Here is a 21,216-nt window from a genome sequence, read left to right as displayed (position 1 = left end):
TGCAGTCATTTGCAGGCTCGGCTAAAGACTTGGGGAAAACGTCTCCCAATGCTCTTGTGATTGTTGTCTAATGCCCCTCCATGATCTGTATGGAGGTGTGGTTGTACATGTGGATAAGTAACTATGAATATGCATACACCTGTCTCTGTTTATGCCAGTGACAGTGTCGCTGGGTTTGGGGAGTTTGGATCAGAACAGCATCAGGATTGAACAGGACAGTGCAATGGTAGGCCACTAGGATTAACTATCTCCAGAGGTGTCTCAGTTAAAGTTCCAGAGATCGAGCAGTTCCCTATTGATCGGTTCAAACCAGATGTTGGTGTCTTCAGGATGAGTGGTGAAATGTTTTAGGATCATGTGTTATTTGACTGCTTCTAATCTAACAATGCATCAGCTTTGTGATACTTTTGTCAGATTCTGCATGCGAACATCATTGTGTACAGTTATCACTACCTACTGGACCCCAAGATTGCAGACCTGGTCTCCAAGGAGCTGTCACGGAAATCTGTGGTGGTATTTGATGAGGCTCACAATATTGGTATGTTATTATACTGAAATTCGCAATATATTGTAATAAAATATCTAATTGTAATTATATTGTGGGGTGTTTTATGTATTTGTGATCCTTTTTTATTTCAGTTGTACAAAGTTTCTGTCAGGTGCAGAACACCTTAGCAAACCATGTGCCCATAACCTGTAAGTTCAATACTGGTCCTTATTAGTCGCCCCGGTCATCCTATGGGTGTCTGAGTAAGATGAATAAAATTTTATTCTCTGGATCTGGAGTGAGTGTGTCTTAGGTTTATTTTGCAAAGATAAAATGCTGTTGCAGCAGCCAAACATGGAAGCTCTTCTGTCTGAACTGATCAGGATTCCATCTCAGAACTATAGATCTAGTCAATTGATTACTGAGTTCTACAGCTTTCTGATTGTTATGTTCTTTCTAAAAACATGCTCGTATATTTGAAAACAAAACTGTTTTTAACACGTCGTTTCTACAAATGCTTTGCAGACAATGTATGCATTGACTCAATGAGTGTGAACATTACCCGACGTATGTTAGACCAATGTCAGAACAACATTGAAACAATACAAAAGACCATCCAACAGTAAGTCATTCAGTCAGCATTTCGATCGTTTTCTTTATGGCTCATTGTGCAGCAGTGACTTGGCCGAGAATAGATTAAACCACCAGACAAGAGCGCAATAAAACCAAAGAATGGGAATACTGGAAATCTGAAATAATATCAGGAAATACTGAAGGTATTTGGTTAGTTTGGCAGCTTCTGTAGAGAGAAAAAATGGTTTAATACTTAAGGTTAATAGCTTTTCATCATCCGAAAAGTCATCAACCTGAAACATTAACTCTCTTTCCCATCACACAATTGCTGCCAGACCTAGGAACTAGATGGACTAGAAAAATATTACTCTTCCACTTGGCTGCTGACAAGCGTGGGACTGATGAAGAACGGCAGTATATCGATGAGGTGGAGAAAACTCTGAGCAATAGCAAGATACTCACCAGGACAGGGACAGAATGCAGCGATTACATTTAGGCAGATGCCAAGACATTTTTTTTTGTACTCCGAGAACAGTAAGAATATGCAACTCGTTTCTAAATTTGAATTTTTGGTGTGAATGGCATAGATACATTTAAGGCTAAAATGGATAGATGTGAGGAAGAAGACAACAGAAGATGAGCTTAAGTAGATATTTATAATTAATCTATTTGCATATGTTATGACACTGCTGTACAGCAGGTGGGACTTGAGCCTGGTCCTCTTGGTTCAGAGGCAGGGACAGTACCTCTGCACTACAAGAACCTTCAAGGTTAGCTTAAATAAGGAGAGTGTGAGAAGGCTCATGTGGTCCGTAACCACTAACATGGATCATTTGGACTGAAAGGCCTGTTTTGTGATCTGTAAATTTCAGCAATTCTATGCAATGCTCGCTGATGGAGTGATTGCTGATATGTAAAAATTGGTGGTTTATGTCAATTCAGACAATTCCTGTGACCTTCAGGGAAAGTTTCCATTTGGATTAGGAAACTTACTCAAGTGGATTTCTCAGCATATGAGTTTAGAAATGCTCAAAATGGAGACGTGTTTTCTCACACATTAGATGTTCACTCAATGGCTGTTAATCCTCTTGCCAAACAACGGTTTCTCTCTCCAGTATAAAGGAAACAGATGCTGCCAAACTGAAAGAAGAATACAGACAGTTGGTGGAGGGACTGAAAGAAGCTCACATTGCCAGAGAAACAGATGTCTATTTAGCCAATCCTGTATTGCCAGACGAAATTCTACAAGGTACGGTAAATGAAAGAAATTGCAAAGTGTTCATGAACTTGTACACGCTTTCACTCAAACTGTTCTATAGACTATGGTAGGCTGCAGAGTACTGCACCCTGATTGAAATTATTTCACCAATCCATGTCCGATTTCCTTCCCTTTTTTTCCAAAAGTTATCTCCTGGGCACCTTGCAAATGTAACTATATTTTACCCATTGACTTTGGACCCCACCTTCTTCAATGTCAGCTGTTTCAAGGCCTCTTGGTTCAGACTTGAATTCCTTTTCCATTCTGTCTGCCCACATCATATAACAAATTGCTTGTTTCATGGTCTTTTCACCTCTGTCGTTCATCCTTGTTGGATCCTACCTCCTCACCTGGATTCAGAAGAATGGAGCTGAGCATTAATCACAATTTATTTCCTTGTGAATCCAGAGTCTGTTCCTGGTAATATTCGCACAGCTGAACATTTTGTTGGGTTTATGAAGCGATTTGTGGAGTATCTGAAGTCCCGCCTCCGAGTACACCATGTGGTAGCTGAGAACCCACCCTCTTTCTTGAAGGACGTCTTTGATAAAGTCTGCATTGAACGCAAACCTCTCAGGTATGAATCCTGGACTAATCCAGTTTTTCTCGTTTCTCCTTCGCTCCTGATAGTGCTGAGGAACACTGGCCCATAGCCATTGGCACCTTAGCCAAGTGTCCATTCTTCAGATGAACCTGGATATTAATGATTTGTTGTCAATCTGAGGGCATCACTTGCAAGGTTGACATTTACTGCTCAGTTCAAGTTGCCCTGAGATTTTTGATACAAGTGCCTTGGAAAGCCTCTTGAGAAGCTATTAAGCATCAGTGATGATGGTGGGGACTGTAATCACAGACAGTAGGTTTCTGTCTCTAAATGTCTTTAGGTTTTGCCAAAACTCTGATAACTCGTCGTCACTTTTACTGGTGTTAGCTTCAAATATTGTGTATGCAGGTTATTGGATCATTGTAAGGCCACAAACCAAGTGTTAGACCTGGATTCATGGTGAATAGGGATCAGAAGCTGATAACTTCCCAACTGGGATGGGAAACCAGTACCAACCTCCGCGTTCCCTCCTCAGTTACGGTCTGCTAAATCTGGAAATATTGAGGACTGAACCTAGAAACTTGCTTCTCTTAATTCAGAGGATCAGTCTCACTGGCAAGGCCTGGCATTTATTGCCCATCCCTAATTGCCATGAAGAGTCAACCACATTACTGTGTGTTGGGAGTTGTATCTAGGACCAGACCAGGTATGGAATGGCAGATTCCTTCCCTAAAGGACATTAGAGATTCAGCGGGGTTTTAACAGCAATCAACAGTAGTTACATGGTCATCTTTAGCTTTTACTATTCCAGATTGTTTATTGAATTCAAATCTCACCACGTGCCTTGGTGGGATTCAAATACCCTTAGAACTATAGCCTGGTGTTCTGGGTTACTGGTCCTTTATACCACTGCCTACCTATGTATGGAAATGGCAAATCAACCAGAGCTCCCTTTCACTGTCTAGTGAACTGGTTTGTGATTGTGATTCCTTTTAATATTTGTTCGACATAATGGCACTTGCAACTTAGTTTTGGATGCAGTCAGAGAAATGATATTATCCATGTCCTGTGTGTGTCTCTCTCTCGTTCTCACTACAGGTTCTGCTCAGAGAGGTTGCGGTCTTTGCTGCAGACACTGGAAATTGCCGATCTCAGCAACTTTTCACCTATTATACTTGTCTCGAACTTTGCTACATTGGTCAGCACTTACGCCAAAGGTAGTGATTCTTGTATTGGACACTTTACTTAGTGCTTTATCATTGGGTTCATACTTCAAAGGCATCGCAAGGCTTTTGAGCCCCTGATTTGTGCTAAGTTAGTGAATAACAGAAGGAATTGCAGTTAACCTCAGTGCCCCTGAACAATGGACAGTTCCTGATCTTGGATGCTGGCAGGATATCAGCTGGAAAATAATTGTGTAGGATGGGGCCAGCCTGGGATTCCTCTTCTCCATGACATGGTCAAGTAGACTGTTGATGTTTGTAATGTTATCAACGAGCACACATGATGGATTGAAAGGATGCATTTGGGATAAGGTTATTGCAGTACCTTTGGTGAGTAAAGCTGAGTGAATCTTCAGTTGTCTGACTCCCAAAACAGGCAGTTACATTAGATTCCAGGCTGTCTTGACTGTAGGTGAGCTCTGTTGTGCTTCTTTGTGTTGGTCTCCATGTAATTTCGTAACCAAGTTTTCGAAATGGCAGACATTTGGCCTGGCTGCAGACCAAGAAACTTGCGATGCTCTGCCAGCAATCTGAACACAGTTAAATAATGAAATTTGTGCTTATTTAGGGAATCTGGAGGCCTTGACCCTCATCAGACTGAGTCCAAGTGCCAAGAGTTGGATGAAGTAGGGTATTTTCCTACGGGAAGTGTGTGTGGCCTCCAATTTAGGCAAACAAAAACTCTGCTAATGTGCATGTCTCAGTCTGAGGCAAATGCTGAAGCATTTAGTTGGACAGAATCCTTCTAGGGAATGGATAAAGATTGGGTTAATATTTCAGTCAGTGACAACTTGAAAGTGTACTTCCATCTATTCACTGAGGCCCCCTGACTTGCTGAGTGATTCGAATACACTCTAGATTTCTGGGAAATGGGTTCAAACACCATGCTGATGTTTCATTCGTGTTAAATCTCAATGGAAACTGAGCAGTCAGGTAAAATAATAAAACCAGTGGCAGCCATGTATCTGTTTCCAGCCATTTCCAACATCTTCAGGTGAGGAGGGAAGGAAATCAATGAAGAAGTGATTCTATCAGGAGCAGACATCAATAATTGGGAATTACACCTTAAAAAAAAAATTAGATTAATATATAAGAGAGCTGGCATAGATTCGATGAGCCAAATGACGACCTGTTGTGCTTTAATGGCTGTAAGGCTCTGTGAACTCTTTCCAGATACTTTGGATACTGACCCTTCAGGATCTCTGCAACTTGCGCTGAGAAGAGGTTTCCTGTCAGTCTTTCTTTGCGAATTGCTTATAGAAGATGCTCAAGGAGAATCTGAGATGGTTCATGTGGGGGGGGTTCTTTTTGTCGGAGTGAGGTGATTTACCTTGTGTCATGCCAGAGATTCTCTGCTCCAGCTGTCTGCTGATGAGTAATGATCATAAATGATCTGGAGGAAGGTATAGATGATCTGATTAGCAAGTTTGCAGATGACACTGAGATTGGTGGAGTAGCAGATAGTGAAGGGGACTGTCGGAGAATGCAGCAGAATATAGATACGTTGGAGAGTTGGGCAGAGAAATGGCAGATGGAGTTCAATCCAGGCAAATGTGAGGTGATGCATTTTGGAAGATCCAATTCAAGAGCGAACTATACGGTAAATGGGAAAAGCCCTGGGGAAAATTGATGCACAGAGAGATCTGGGTGTTCAGGTCCATTGTACCCTGAAGGTGGCAACGCAGGTCGATAGTGGTCAAGAAGGCACATGGCATGCTTTCATTCATCGGACGGGGTATTGAGTACAAGAGTTGGGAGGTCATGTTACAGATGTATAGGACTTTGGTTCGACCACATTTGGAATACTGCATACAGTTCTGGTCGCCACATTACCAAAAGGATATGGATGCTTTGGAGAGGGTGCAGAGGAGGTTCACCAGGATGTTGCCTGGTATGGAAGGCGCTGGTTATGAAGAGAAGTTGAGTAGATTAGGATTATTCACATTAGAAGGATGGAGGTTGATGGGGGGAACCTGATTTGAGGTCTACAAAATCATGAGAGGTATAGACAGGGTGGATAGCAAAAAGCTTTTTCCCAGAGTGGGGGACTCAATTACTAGGGGTCACGATTTCAAGGTGACAGGGGAAAAGTTTAAGGGAGATATGCGTGGAAAGTTCTTTACGCAGAGGATGGTGAGTGTCATTTAAGATGTATCTAGACAGATACATGAATGGGCAGGGAGCAGAGGGATACAGATCGTTGGAAAATAGGCGACAGGTTTAGATGATAGAGGATCTGGATCGGCGCAGGCTTGGAGGGTCGAAGGGCCTGTTCCTGTGCTGTAATTTTCTTTGTTCTTTGAGTGAGGCAGACAAAACTGTCAGCAGGAAGCTTTTGCAGACCAATACCCTTACACGGTATCTGTTACTCCGCTCTCTCCAAGTCAAGGATCAAAAGGGAATGGTTCAGTTGGTTTTGCCCTTGTTTCATATGTTTGTGGTTCCTAATGTAGCAAAGGATGTCAGTAAATCGTGATAAGGTCCAAATCCTGGGTTATTGTGCAGCCCTTCATCTGGGCAATTTGCTGTTTGACTAAAATGTTTTCATGGTGTTTGTGTTTGCTACCCAAGGTTTCACCATCATCATGGAACCTTTTGATGACAAAACTCCAACGATTATTAATCCAGTACTTCACTTCAGGTAAACTGAAATCTGCACAAATTACTTTGGTCAACTGAGAAGGTTTTTGTTATATTTTTGGAATTACATTGAGGGTTTTGTTTTCATTTTACCAACTCTGCAATCTAGTATGGCACAGGATGCAGGGCAAAGATGTGCTCTGCCCTCCTACAATAATAGCTCTTTATTTTATCCCCAAATCAGATTGCTAATTTACTGCTAAAGTGGGCTCAGTATTGGTCTCCCTCGAAATTTAAAGGTTGTTCAACTGATACTGAGAGATACTTACCTCATGAAGATCCTTCCAATCATTAGGGACTGAAATTTCCTTTTATCTATATCCAAGTGCAGTTTTATTTATATTTGGCAACGATCAATAGGTCAAAGGATTAGAATTCAGTTTCTGCCACAAGTAACTTTTGAATGATGTCACTGTCTGGCCTTGGTTATTAAATGTTTTACAACCATTCTGAAGGTTTGAGTGTGAGCAAGGGTGCAGGAATTAGAGACACAATGTCTGATTAGGTCCGATTGTAATCTGACATTTACTGCAGCCATGTGGGATGTCTGGTGTTGGCAATGTTTTATCAAATCAAACTGAATCTCGTTTATTTAATCACATCTAACTCAACTAATTAATATAATCTGTCTAACTTCGTCAGTCTAACAAGACTTCTATCCAGATGTGTTCCATCCATCATGGTTGTACTTGCTGATGCAGATCGATCTTTGGCTTTCTTCCTTTTCTTTTCTGTGTCTAACCTGGAGTCTAAAGTAAGCAAGACTTACTGACCTCGAATTCAGCTCTGTATTTCCTGTTTTATTGAGGTGCTGTAGAGAGTGCTTGAGCAGCAGTGTTGAAGGGATAGGCCAGTAGCAGGACATCAGACCTTACACTGCCCACCAGTGACACCAGACAAGATCCAGCATTGGTCATTTCTTCACATGTTCCCTGAATGGCTTTGACAATAAATGCGCAGGCTGGTGTGAAAAGTAGTAGTATAGAGCAGATAGGGTTTAATTTCCATTTGCGAAATTAACTTCCTGCTTGTGTAGAGTCAGCTCATCACTGTCTAGATGATAGTTGACATTGAAAATTAAGGGCCTGGTCAGATTGTTCACAACACTGCTATTGTAGTAGAACTGATCTTTTTACTTTTACTATAGAACTTCAATAAGTGTATGCATAGAATGAGCTGTCAGAGGAAGTGGTGGAGTTGGGCACAATTACAGCATTGGAAAGGCATCTTGATGGGTATATGTCTAGGAAGGGTTAGAGTGAGATGGGCCAAACGCTGGCAAATGGGACTAGGTCAGATTGGGATATCTGGTTGGTGCAGAAGGGTCTGAAGGGTCAGTTTCTGTGCTGTATGGCTCTAATGGAAGACCATAACCTTTTGTCACATTGCCACCTATTGGTCAGAGGTCTGCACCTGCAGCCTGACCCACCACTGTTCGCATGTAGAATTTCCCTTTCGTAAGTTGTTCGCATTAAGAAAATTCACTTTCAAACATTGATTTAGAAAATAGTACTCAAAATTATGGATTAGAATTATACACATATTTCATAACTTCGAAGAATATTTTAGATATTTCTCTCACTAGACTATCTGCAAGATTACACCTTATGGTAAATGAGAGGATCGTTATACCACGTAAATGAGATGCTGTTCCACCAATATAGCTCTGTGGCATATTAAGGCTACATTGGAAACTAGTCCAGGCAAGAAAGGGTTAATGAAATTTTGTACAAATAAAATTTGTTTATTTGAAATAAGCTCCTAAGGTTTTTGAAATCTTTTTATAAGCTGCATGGACCCATCCATTGCCATCAAGCCTGTGTTTGAGCGATTCCAATCTGTGATTATCACCTCAGGGGTAAGTTGCACAATTTTTATTTATGTAATTGAAATGTGATTTTGTTTCTGTGGCTTGGTGATATCCAAATCTCCTATTTACATTTATACTTTTGTACAGACTTATCATTAAAGATATGTTGTGAATTGAGATTGAAGCAGTTAGTTTCACTTAAAATAGTTTGTTTCCGTATTGCATGATGCATTTGCTATGCACTGCTATTAATCCATATCACTGTTCCCACTCATCTTGTACCCAATCATTTTACCATTCTCTGTCTGATATATATCTATATACTGGTGTCTTTAGACATGATCCAAATTAAGAGGGTAAAATTGATAATTCTGATATTTGATGTTTCTCATAATAACAAAGTATTAATAGCATAAAGACTGGCCACTCAGCTTAACTGGTCAATTCTGGTCTTTACGTTCTATCTAAGCCTCCTTTCACACTCTACATGTAGCTCTTCAACATATCCTGTATCTCCCTTGTACATGCTTAATGTGAGCAAACATAAATTTAACACAAACAGTGTGCACGTTATTGAAATCCTGGTGTTATCATTATATGCAACTCTCTATAATTACAGTGTATATAATGTATACTGTCTTCCAAAGATTGTCCTCAGAGGTCTACAGCACAGAAAAAGGCCCTTCTGTCCATCGAGTCTGCACTGGTCAGTAACGAGCACCTAATTATTCTAATCCGATTTCTAGCACTTGGCCCATAGCCTTGAATGCCTTGGCATTGCAAATACACTTCTAAATACTTTTTCAATGTCCTTAAAGTCCTCATAGCCCTTTTTAGATCTCTCTGTCCTTTATGTTGCTTCTTATCATATTCCTTACTGTTGTAATTCTGATGCATTGCTAATGTCAGTTACACCATCAGAAGCCAATTCTAATCATTTGGTTGCTCTGGCCTGACTCTTTGGCATTGCCCTTCCCAGAATCAGTTAAACTGGCAGCTGCTCTTCCTTCTGTTAAAGAGAAGTGGCATTTTGTCTTTTTGCTCTCCTTTCTGAAACCTCCTGGTTTGAAATAATACTTTGTGTTTTTTTTTGTTGTGTTTTTGCTAGACCTTGTCTCCACTCGACATGTACCCAAAGATCCTCGATTTCAGACCCGTTATCATGGCAACGTTTACTATGACCTTGTCAAGAACCTGCCTTTGTCCACTGGTGAGTCTGCCTGAATCAATCTATCATTATGCTTCTTGTTAAACAGCACATATAAGTCTCACCATTCCTTTATAAACTTTAATTTCTGTTGTTATTTTTAGGTTTAGGATCTCTCTTTTCTACCAGCAATGAGATCTAATGCCAGATGACTTTGTGGAGAAAATGTCTGAAGTTTCTTTCCCAAAGCTTTTTCCACATTATTTTAAAAAAACAACTCAACATGTGCAATGCTACAAGCAACAAACTAGTTTTCTCTGAGTATTTAAATCCCTATTTAAATCATTGTGTAGCAAAGATCCAACTCAGAGAAACACATACCACAATGATCCCGACATTGTGCTGGAATTCCTCACGGAATCAGTGCGTGAGTTCCACTGGCACATCTATCTGATGTTGCATAGGCTTCTACACATTGTCAGTTTAAACAAAGAACAGATGGCTCTGCCTCTCTGATGTTTGATGCCACCCCTCTCCCCTTCAAACTGTTTTCTGAGTGAATCCAGGGTGGATGCTGTTCTCCCTAGTAACACTTTGGAATTCTGCCCCTGCGTAAGGAATTAATTCCTGGCTTTGCCCTTCACACCTTGACTCTGTGCTCTCTTACCCTGCTGCTCTTGTGTATGGGCATTCAAGAGCGCATTGGATAATTACTTAAATAGAGACAAAAGTATTGGATTATGGGGAAGATGCAGGAGCTAAAATGCTTAGAGAGCTTGATGGTGTCTTTCTGAACCCTAACAGTTCCGTGGTTCTGTGAAAGTGACGGGGTTACCTTCCGAACCAATTCGTGTAAAGCTGTTCTTGTCCCCGGTTCTGTAATCTTTACGGCTGTTTTGTTCCTGCACTTTAAGAGTTCTCCCTGTGATTTAGTGATGCCTCTCAGTTTCTCGTGTTCTTTCCAGATTGTGGGACGAGGCAATGACCAGGTGACGATCAGCTCCAAGTTTGAAACGAGAGAGGATATCGGTGAGTGAGTTGGCAATCCCACTGTGAGTAGATGCATCCATCTTAGGCCTGCTTACAACCGTCAGGAGCCCCTCCCAGCCCCAACTGAAACCTAGACAGTTGAGTAACCACCTCGTGTTTGAGTTTACATCAGTCCTTTGTCTGAGGCAGAAATAGCGACTCCCTGCAGAAATACTTGACATTGTTTAGACCACTTCTGGCAGATCAACCCAACACTGACTATCCAGAATTTAATTAAATTCTTTGCCAGTTGAGAGTGTGAAAGCTTGTCACTTTTCTTCCTCCGTCTTCAATCACTCCTACAATCTCTGGCCTATTGGGGGCGGCATAGTGGTTTAGCAGTTAGCACTGCTGCCTCACAACGCCAGGGACCTGGGTTCAATCCCAGCCTTGTCTGTGTGGAGTTTGTGCTTTCTCCCTGTGTCTGCTTGGGTTTCCTCTTGATGCTCTGGATTCCTGTCAGTCCACAGATGTGTAGGTTAGATGGATTAGCCATGACAGCAGCAGGAATAGAGTAGGGGGTGAGTCTGGGTAGGATGCTGTTCAGAGAGTTGGTATGGACATGTTGGGCTGAATGGCCTGTTTCCACACTGTAGGAGTTCTATTCTATAATTAAAACCTTGAAGTAGTTTCAAGCATAGGAACAAAGGAATTGGGAATGGGAGCCCTTCGAGCCCTCTACCATTTAATATGATCATGGCTGATCTTATCCTAGTCTCACCTCTACTTTCCTGTCTGCTCCCTATAGCCCTTTATCCCAGTTTTCATCAGAAACATATTGAATACTTTCTTGAATCTGTTGATTGATTCTGCCTCCACTGCACTCTCGGGCAGTGAGTTCCACAGATTCACAACCCTCTGAGGGAAGTGGTTTCTCCTCATCTCAGGTTTGAACCAACCTCCTCTCGCTCTCTATCTATGCCCTCTTGTTTAAGACTGTCCAAAGGGGGAACATTTGTTCAACATTCACCTTATCATTCCTCTTCAGCATTTTATACACATCAATCAGATCCCCTTCAGTCTACTGAACTCTAGGGAGTACAAGCCCAAGTTATTCAGCCGCTCCTCGTATGACAGCCCTTTTTCATCTCTGGAATCGATCTGGTGAACCTTCTCTGAACAGCCTCCAGTGTCACCACATCCTTTCTCAAGCAAGGAGACCAAAATTGGACACAGTACTCCAGCTATGGTCTCACCAACGCCTTATATAATTATAACACTTCTTCAATTTTATAATCCTGTCCTTTTGCAATAAATGCCAGGATTCCATTTGCCTTCCTTATTATAAGCTGCACCTACATACCCCACTTGCTGTGATTTGTGCACTTGGACACCAGCACTCCTTTGTACTGACACACTTTGAATCTGCTTCCCATTTAAATAATTTGCCCTTCTGCCAAAATGGGCAACCTTGAACTCATCCACATTAAACGCCATCTGCCAGATTCTGGCCCAATCTCCCGGCCTATCAATATCTGTTTGTAAACTCTATCTCCTCATCACGACCTGCTTTCCCACCTATTTTAGTAACATCTATGAACTTTGCTATGTTACACTCTGTCCCTTTCTGCAGGTCGTTTATGTAGTTTGTAAATAGTTAAAGTCCTGCGACACCCCACCGGTTACAGTTCACCATCCAGAGAAGGATCCATGTATCCTGACCCTCTGCTTACTGTCAGTCAGCCAGTCCTCTGTTCAAGCCAATACTTAACCCCCTGGCATCTAACCTTCTGGATCAGTCTTTTATTCTGCACCTTGTCAAATGCCTTCTGGAAGTCTAGATATACCACATCCACCAAATCCCGATTATCCCCTTTCTGGTTACATCCTCAAAGAACTACAGCAAGTTTGTCAAGCACGACTTGCCCTTCATAAAACCGTGCTGGCGCAGATAAATTGAGCTTTGTTTTTCTAAGTGTTCAATTATCTTCTTTAAGATTGATTCCAGCAACTTCCCCACTGTAGAAGGTCAAACTAACTGGTCTACTGTTTCCCAGTTTTTGCCTGTCTAATTTTTTGAATAAGTGTGTCACATTAACATGTTTCCAGTCTACTGGTACCTGTTCAGAATCCAGGGAATTTTGGAAAATCATAACAAATGCATCTACTATTTCTGCTGCCACATCCTTTAATACCATAGGGTGCAGCCCATTTGGCCTGCGGGAATGATCTGCCTTTCATCCCATCAGTTTACTTAATACCATCTCCCCTGGTTACAGTAATTTCACCAAGTTCCTGTGTAGTAACTACAGTTTTGGGACAAAATTATCTTACCCAAAAAGAAACTGAGAAAGTGTTGATGTTGTCAAATCTCAGGGAAAGTGAGTCAGAGCAAGAAGCAGAGAGTGTGCAGGAGGCAGGTATCGGGCAGCAGTGAGTCTATTGTTTGGTTTGCACCCACTCAATCAGTCTTTCCACCCAAATTGTTGTTTCTTTGAATTTTCTCCCGATTCGTCCAAAACCCCTGTCTTACCATTGGAACAGAAAAAGACCATTCAACCTCTCCAGCCAGTTCCCTGCCCCCTACACACACACACACTGCCTCCTGTTCTGACAATTTCCACACTTTCTCAGTTGCTGAGATTGCTTGCAAGGCAATTGCTACTCTCCACTTTTCGTAAAGAGGCACTTCACTTTTCACTTGGGTTCCTCAGTAATTGCAACTTTTGATGATAACTGAGTTTTCTCTCTTGGCTCCAGCTGTGATCCGTAACTATGGTAACCTGTTGCTGGAGATGTCAGCCGTTGTCCCAGATGGAATTGTGTCTTTCTTCACTAGTTACCATTACATGGAGAACATCGTAGCCTCCTGGTATGAGCAGGTAAACGACAGGCTTTTCATTCACAGCAGCTGATGATTCACGGCATGGCGTATCCCAACAAGGACAGGTTGCACCCTGGGTCAAGGAGATTTTTTTTTAACATTCCTCAGTGTAACTTGAGAGAATGCCCCAGCTGAGGGCAGCCATTGACTGCCAAACCTCTGTTCCAAATTGTGCTCTATCCTGAGTTAACTGATCTGCTGATGATAGATGTTGCTCAGTCCCTTTTGGCTTGTGCAAGTAGCCAAAATTAGACATGGTTCTAATTCCTGTTCATCGTGTGGTGTTCATCACATAAGATGTACATATGTGTCAGACTGCCTACCTGTCCATGGATATGTACATTTGTACTGGTGTGTACATGATTGGATGTACGTGGGGTATATGTATGTTCTTTCTCCTGTTCTTGACTAGTTGGATGTTTGTGTTTTGTTGTTCGTCCTTTACTTCCCTCAATTGCTCTTCCTTCTCCTTTCCTTCTCAATCTCCCTTTCCTGGTTAATCTGTTTATATTCTTAGTTGACTAATTACCTAGGCTCAGGTACCAAAATTCAATAACAGAAAAATAACCTTTAATTAGAACTGGAAAATGTTGGAGATGTCACAGGGTATAAATAAGTACAGAGGTGGATGGGGGAACAGACCAGAAGAGAAGTTCCATGATAGAATGGAAGGCAGGAGTGATTAAATCAATACCAGGATGAAGGTGCATGGCAAAAGGAGATGGTGTTGGAAAAAGTAAAAAAAGTAAATACATTCTGAGAACAGGGCTTCCCAACCCATGGGTTGTGACCCCCTCCCCTCTCAGTTGGGTTGTCAGCTCCGACAAAGTGTTGTGGAGTTCCAAGTAAGCATGAACCGTGTGGCCCCTTTAACTGCTGGAATTTTTTTTTTAAATGGTGGGCGAATCATAACAGCTCAATCTTTCAGGTCAGAATCCTGTCCTAGAGATCCAATAAGAATAGGCTCCTTTTACTTGTAAACACTGGATTAAACTGTTTTACCCCTTGCTGTTATCTCAGGGATCTCTCTCAAGTTGTTGAGAACATTGTCTCTCAGCATTTCATCCAGAGCAGAGTAAACTGCTTAATCGAAAGTTCACTCCTTATTCCACAAGTTTCTGTTGGAGCGGACATGGCAGGGTGGAGAAGGGGAGGTGGGATTGAATTTCGATTAAAAAGCAAATTTGTCCTTTTAAATCTCTAACTTATTCCAGTTCGTTCACCAGGTCCTCAAGGCAAAATGCTAACTTGGATCCTTTCTCCACAGATACTGCTTGGCAAGCTCAGTATTTTCAGCAGTATCTGTTTTGTGCCAAATATTATCACTTGTCCCAAGACTGGGCTAAGAAAACATCTCCTTTTTTTTTCCCATTTTTCCTTTTAGGGAATTCTAGAAAATATTCAACGTAACAAACTTATATTTATTGAAACTCAGGATGCTGCAGAGACCAGTGTGGCCCTGGAGAAATACCAGGAGGTGAGTGAGACTGAAGGGTGGGGTGGGGGGATGTGGTTGGTGGTGAAACATTCGAGGCAAGAGCTGAACATTCTGATGTTATCAGTGTTGATAGTTGACCATCAATTATACACCAGTGGTCAAGGGAGCTAAAATAGCCTTGATCTCGAGAGCACTCTGCTCCATTCTCATTTATGTGCACCTAGACAGGCAAATAGGATGGTCACCTTAACAACATCTCACTGACATGATGGTTCCTTCCATCTGTGCAGCGCTCCCTCGACGCTGACCCTCCAACTGTGCGGTGCTCCCTGGCTCCATTCTGGGGTGTGAGCTTAGTTTATACTTGGGTAATTCATGCAGTGAGTGAGGTTCCTGTGTACTTAGCAATCTGCACGAACCCACAAGAGGCCACATTGAAGATGGCCCCGATCAAGTGTAAGTGTGGCTGATTAAAAATATTTCAAGGGCCTCACAGAGTGAGAGTTTTAGCACACTCCACACAATGAGCAATAACATTACAAGTGGATACTTAACCACAGAATTCAGCAGATGTCAATCCGCAATCTGTGTTTATTTAGGCAAGTGGGTCCTGACTGCTGTCCAGAGACCGTGAAGGGTATTAAATATGCTGGGGTATCTGATGAAGCAGGTTAGACACTGGATTAATGCCCTCCACAGGTCAGTTGTCTCGGCTCATGCTGGAAGACTTGTCATTTGGCTAATTATTTCCTTGCAGCTAACTAGTGTAGAAACATTCCTAGCAAGGAATTAGTCCCTTCAGACGACAGTGAGTTACAGACCAGAAAGCAATCTGGATGGAGTGCAGAGGAGATTCACCAAAATGTTGCCTGTGTTGTAGGAGGTTAACTATGAAGAGAGGCTGGATAAGCTCAGCTTGTTTTCTTTGGAGCAGAGAAGGCTGAGAGGGGATCAGATTGAGGTGTATAAGATTGTGAGTGGCATGGACAGGGCGGATAGAAAACAGCTGTTCCCCTTAGTTGAAGGGTCAGTTAAAAGGGGAATAACTTTAAGGTGAAAGACAGGAGGTTTAGAGGGGATTTGAGGAAAAGATTTTTTCACTCACAGGGTGATGGGAATCTGGACTGTACTGCCTGGGAAACCCCTCAATCTTTCTTAAAAAAATAATAAGTGCTTGGATGAGCACTTGAAATGCCATAAGTTCAAGGCTCTAGGCCCAGTGCTGGAAAGTGGGGCTAGTATAGATAGGTCAGTGCAGACTTGATGGACTGAAGAGCCTGTTTTCTGCTGTGTGACTTTATGACTGCTTGAATTAGCTGTGGCTGCATTTTCCATGGATATGCTGCGATTCCTTCCTGTCAGCTGCTGCTCAGTAACGTTTCTGTTCCATTGGCAGGCATGTGAGAATGGACGAGGGGCCATCCTACTGTCGGTCGCCAGAGGAAAGGTCTCCGAGGGGATAGATTTTGGTCAGTGACAAAAATAATTGTGACACTTGTGATGTGAGGGTAGTGAGTGAAATGTGAGTCCCTGCCTCATCAATGTGCAGTGTAATTATTAAATTGGTCAACACACAGGCATGTAAAATTCAGAAAGTAGCAGAATCAGTCTACCAATTTCCATTTCATCTGATTTACACACAGCTTCCTTTGTATCATTGAGAATGAAAAGTGGAGGTGGTCAGACAGATGGCTGATCAAGTGCTCGTTTCTGACACCAGTGAGGGCAGCTTTTACACATGTTTTCAGCATCTCCTGAACGATCACAGTCTGCCTAATCATGCAATATTTCATCAGGATAGATAATTCTGCTGAGAAACTATTATTCCACTAAGGCTTTATCAGTGTGTAATTCACCTTGGCATCAGGAGAGTTGAATGTGTATTTGATGCTTTGGGTGAATATCACTTGTAGATTTTGTAAAATGCCAGTCTGATCTCTTGATTAGTCTGAGTATCTGTTGAGAATAGCTCCGTATTTAACTAAGGAAGATTCCTCTTCATATCTGTACAGTGATAGCAGAAAATTTGGTCATTGAGTTAGCACCAATTCTTCGTTATTAAGTCCATAATCAATCCCACTGCCCCACTCGCTCATCCAAGATTTTGACAAACACTCGATTTCCTGCCACGGCATCGGGGCAGGAGGTCAGTGCTACTGACGTCATCAGTGTTTGTCAGAAACAGGAAGTCAGGACCCGCTGTGTCTGATATCATCTCGGGGTGGGGATACTGCACACCTCAGCCTCATGCTCCCCGTTTGTGATGAACACTCGCTACTGCCTACTTGCTGCACCCCTTATCTCACGTCAACTCCCCTCATCTCACTGTCAACTCACCTCACTGTCTCTGTTGGCACCCCACTCTCTTCTGTGACCACTCCCCTTGATACTCTGCTCTCCTCACTATCTCACTTGACCTTCCCCTCAATGCCTTCGCCACTCCCCTTGCTGCTCCACCTCACTATCTGACTTGACCCTCCCCTCATTGCCTTGCATCCTACTTCAGTTATTCACTGTCCCACTCAACAAAACTTGACTCTTTAATGAAGAAGTAATTTTTGAACAAACTGCATTACAGCATTACAGTTGTTCAGTTTTAGTGTTTTTTAATGTGGACATTCCTTGCAATGTTGCACAGTGATTGCACATCAGAGAGAGCCCTCCTGCAGTTGTGATGGCAGCAGGTGCAGTCTTTTACCAAAGGTGCAGTGATTTTTGCCTCCACCACTCCCTGTAGTAAAGAATTAACTAGTTCCTAAGTCAAGGTGTAAATAACCCCTTCCTTCTCACTCTCTGACTATTTTAACCCCCCCATCATAGAATCAATAACCAGTGGAAACATTTAGCCTGTTGAAGTATTTTCTAGTTTTTAAAGATCATTATTTAAATATTTTCTGTGCCCCGGTATAAACAGTGTCAGTTTCTCAAGTTTGACTTCCATTGAAAGTCGTACCTTCAGCTGCCTGAGCGCTTGGCTCTGGAATTCCCTCCCTAAAACTGTTGCACCTCTCTCTCCTCTTTTAGGATGCTCCTTAAAATCAGCTTTTGGTCACAAGAACAAAGAGAATGGTGGGAGATGTCCATTTGGCCCTTCAAAACCACTTTACAATTCAATGGGACCATGACTGATCTTCTACTTCAACAACATCCTCCTGCACTGCCCCTGTATCACTTGATTTTTTTTAATTTTGTAGAAATCTATCAGCCTGAGTTTGGGACATATTCAAAGACTGAGCTTCCGTAGCCTCTAGGGCAGAGAATGTCAAAGATTCAACTGACCTCGGGGTGAAGAAATTCCTCTCCATCTCAATCATCAGTGTCCGGTTCAACATCCCCAGCCCAGAGGAACCATCCTTCCTGCATCTACCCTATGGTTCCCTTTAAGTGTTTTGTCTGTTTGAATGAGATCATTTTCACTTCTCATTCTTCTAAACTCCAGAAGATACTGGGTGCGATTGATTTAGTCTTCCCTCACTGGAGAATTCCTCCCTTTCAGAAATCAGTCTGGTGAAACTTTACTGCACTCCCTCTGTGGCAGTGCAACTTTCCTTGGGTAAAGAGACTAAAACTGCATGCAATCCTCCCAAGTGTGGTCTCCCCAAGGCTCTTAGAGTAAGGGACTTTAACTCCTATAGCCAAATCCTCTTGTAATAAAGGCCAAAATATCACTGCGGACTGCACCTGCACTTTAATGTTCAGTGACTCTTGTACAAAGACACCGAGGTCCCTTTGAACTTCAACACTTCTCAACCTCTCATCCTTTCGGATATACTTTGTATTTGTGTTTTTTCTACCAAAGTGGATAACCTCACATTTCTGCACATTGTATTGCAATCTGACAATTGTGACCTGATGCAGCTTGGTGTCAAATGAGGCACATTGGATGGTTGGTATTTATGTGTGTATGAGAGAGAGATGCACCAATTGCCCCATAATTGATTCCCTGATCTGCAGAATTTCTTTTGATTTTGTCACCGGTTCCAGAAGTTACCCACATGTTTTTTCACATGTATTTCTTCTTTTGCCATCCTAGTCAATTAACTTCAACTCATTCCAGTGTTTCAATTCATGTTCATTGATATTTATCTCCTCCGTCTTTTCCGACAGTCCATCATTATGGGAGAGCAGTCATTATGTTTGGTGTTCCCTATGTCTATACTCAGAGCAGGATTCTGAAGGTAGGTGTCGTCTGTCCAGGGTGATTTCTGTTAGGGTGATTTGGTGATGTGGTTGATATCCTGTTAAACAATGGGAGGCTCTGTGCATAGTCAGCACAAGCACAGGCAGAAAGAGTCCACAGCACAGAATCAATGTATGGAAAAAATTAACAGTACCTTTCTGAGCTGCTGCTAAATAAACCACTGAGAACACCAGTGCATGTTTATATCTTACAATTTTTAACTTATGTGATGAATAGTTTTATTATCAATTAGAACACCCAGAGCCCTCCCCAAACAGATGGGCCATAGCCCGGGTTAGATACAGAGTAAAACTCTCTGCACTGTCCCCATCAAACACTCCCATAACAGGGAAAGCAGAAAGAGCGGTATGTGTGGGTGGAGAAAGAAGGGATCACTCAGTCTTCATTCAAATGCGATAGGGTTAGGGTTAGCACATAAATTATTTGGCTACATGGGTACAGACAGTAATTATATTTTTACAAAGTACTTTAAAAGCACATATTTTCATAAGTGTTTGTGATTTCTAACATATATACATTAACAATTGAATATTGAAGGTTCCTGTGCTGTTTTATTGCAGTTTTGATTTTGCTGGCACTTTGGAGTTAAGTTAATTTTCAGAAGTTATTTTTACATTCATTAATGGGATGTGGGCATCACTAGCAAGGTCAGTCTTTGTTAGCCATCATTGATTACACTTGAGAATGTGGAGGTGTGTTAAAATGGGCTCACATTGGAAAATAGTTTACAAAATGTTGCCATTATCTACTGTGCTTTGCACCTAATTCAGCAAAGTCATTTTGTGTCATTAGTGTGGACTTCACCCTATACGTCAGGGTCTAACTGCACCGAAGTCTGCAATGCTGATGCCACTTTGTTGATTTGATACAAAGTGCATTGGTTCTCAGACTTAAGGTGATTGAAGGTTAAACAAAGGGAAAATTAATGTTTCCATCCTCTTGAAGTCTAATAATTCCACCCAGCTGAAGTGGCCTAAAAGCATTTTCATCTCATTACCAGCTATAAAAAATGCTATAATTACATGATTTTCTGTCCTAAAAATTTCAGAGCCTTTTGTCTTTCACCACTCTCAACCCTGCACCAGCAGTCACCCAGCATCCTGTTTCAGCAGGAATGACAGAAAGATGGGCAGCTTCAGTCTCGTGTGTGTGTGTGTGTGTGTGTGTGTGTGTGGTGGGGGGGAGAGTCTACATTTGGTTTCAGTGGCCCTGTGATCAAGTATGGAAATGTTATTCAGGACTTCTGCTCCTTGCCTCAATTTAGAGAGCCTGCTTATGTGACAACAGGCCCATGCTGTGCACCAGCCTACTTAGACCAGTTACTGAAGTACTTTGGAGGCCAATTTAAACCATTCAGCCCCTTCAAACCTGCTCCAACGTTTAATAAGATTATGGGCCGATCTGGCTGTGGCCTCAACTACACATGTCTACCTGTCGCTGATTACCCTTTGACTCCTTTATTAGTCAAGAATCTAACTGCCTCTAGTTTTAAAAGTGTTCAATAATCCTAAAAACAGCTTCTGATAGAAAACATTTTTCCTAATCTCCATTTTTAAAACTTTTTGTTTTAAAATGGGTGACCTCTTATTTTAAATGCAAAACAAAATGTTGCAGATGCTGGAAATCTGAAAAGAAAAGAAAGTGGTGGACAACCTCAGCATGTCTGGCAGTACCTACAGAGGCTGGAGGAGGTGATAGAGATGAGGGAGGCTTGTAGGGTCTGGACGAGGTGACAGGAGATGCTGAAAGTAGAGAAGATGATGGATAAAGCAAACGGCAAAATCTGGAAGTCAATTCCATCATGCAAAAAACAGTAAAAACTACCTTGATATTTCTGAACTTCTCCTTAATGGAGTCTCTTAATCTACAGGCCCGCTTAGAATATACCCGGGATCAGTTCCAAATCCGGGAGAATGATTTCCTGACGTTTGATGCCATGAGGCACGCTGCTCAATGTGTAGGAAGAGTCATTCGAGGAAAAACTGATTACGGGCTCATGATTTTTGCAGACAAGGTAATTTGAAACCAATCTTAGTAAATAT

General features: G+C 42.0%; 1 protein-coding gene across 1 annotated transcript in view; it reads left to right on the top strand.

Annotated features, from left to right (window-relative positions):
* ercc2 (excision repair cross-complementation group 2) overlaps positions 1 to 21,197 on the top strand; it is a 31,475-nt gene extending 10,278 nt beyond the window's left edge. The window contains exons 8-21 of the mRNA XM_048618190.1: positions 415 to 538; positions 1,013 to 1,109; positions 2,176 to 2,309; positions 2,727 to 2,895; positions 3,961 to 4,079; positions 6,657 to 6,726; positions 8,514 to 8,583; positions 9,644 to 9,745; positions 10,648 to 10,711; positions 13,412 to 13,533; positions 14,920 to 15,012; positions 16,370 to 16,442; positions 19,081 to 19,151; positions 21,045 to 21,197. Coding sequence (XP_048474147.1) covers positions 415 to 538; positions 1,013 to 1,109; positions 2,176 to 2,309; positions 2,727 to 2,895; positions 3,961 to 4,079; positions 6,657 to 6,726; positions 8,514 to 8,583; positions 9,644 to 9,745; positions 10,648 to 10,711; positions 13,412 to 13,533; positions 14,920 to 15,012; positions 16,370 to 16,442; positions 19,081 to 19,151; positions 21,045 to 21,197 — 1,461 coding nt within the window. The remainder of the gene's footprint in view (positions 1 to 414; positions 539 to 1,012; positions 1,110 to 2,175; positions 2,310 to 2,726; positions 2,896 to 3,960; positions 4,080 to 6,656; positions 6,727 to 8,513; positions 8,584 to 9,643; positions 9,746 to 10,647; positions 10,712 to 13,411; positions 13,534 to 14,919; positions 15,013 to 16,369; positions 16,443 to 19,080; positions 19,152 to 21,044) is intronic.
* Positions 21,198 to 21,216: the final 19 nt, after the last annotated feature.

Source organism: Rhincodon typus, chromosome 39, assembly GCF_021869965.1.
Source record: "Rhincodon typus isolate 14 chromosome 39, sRhiTyp1.1, whole genome shotgun sequence".
NCBI lineage: Eukaryota > Metazoa > Chordata > Chondrichthyes > Orectolobiformes > Rhincodontidae > Rhincodon > Rhincodon typus.
Note: the sequence above shows the minus strand (reverse complement) of the source record. Positions and strands in the feature narration are given on the sequence as shown.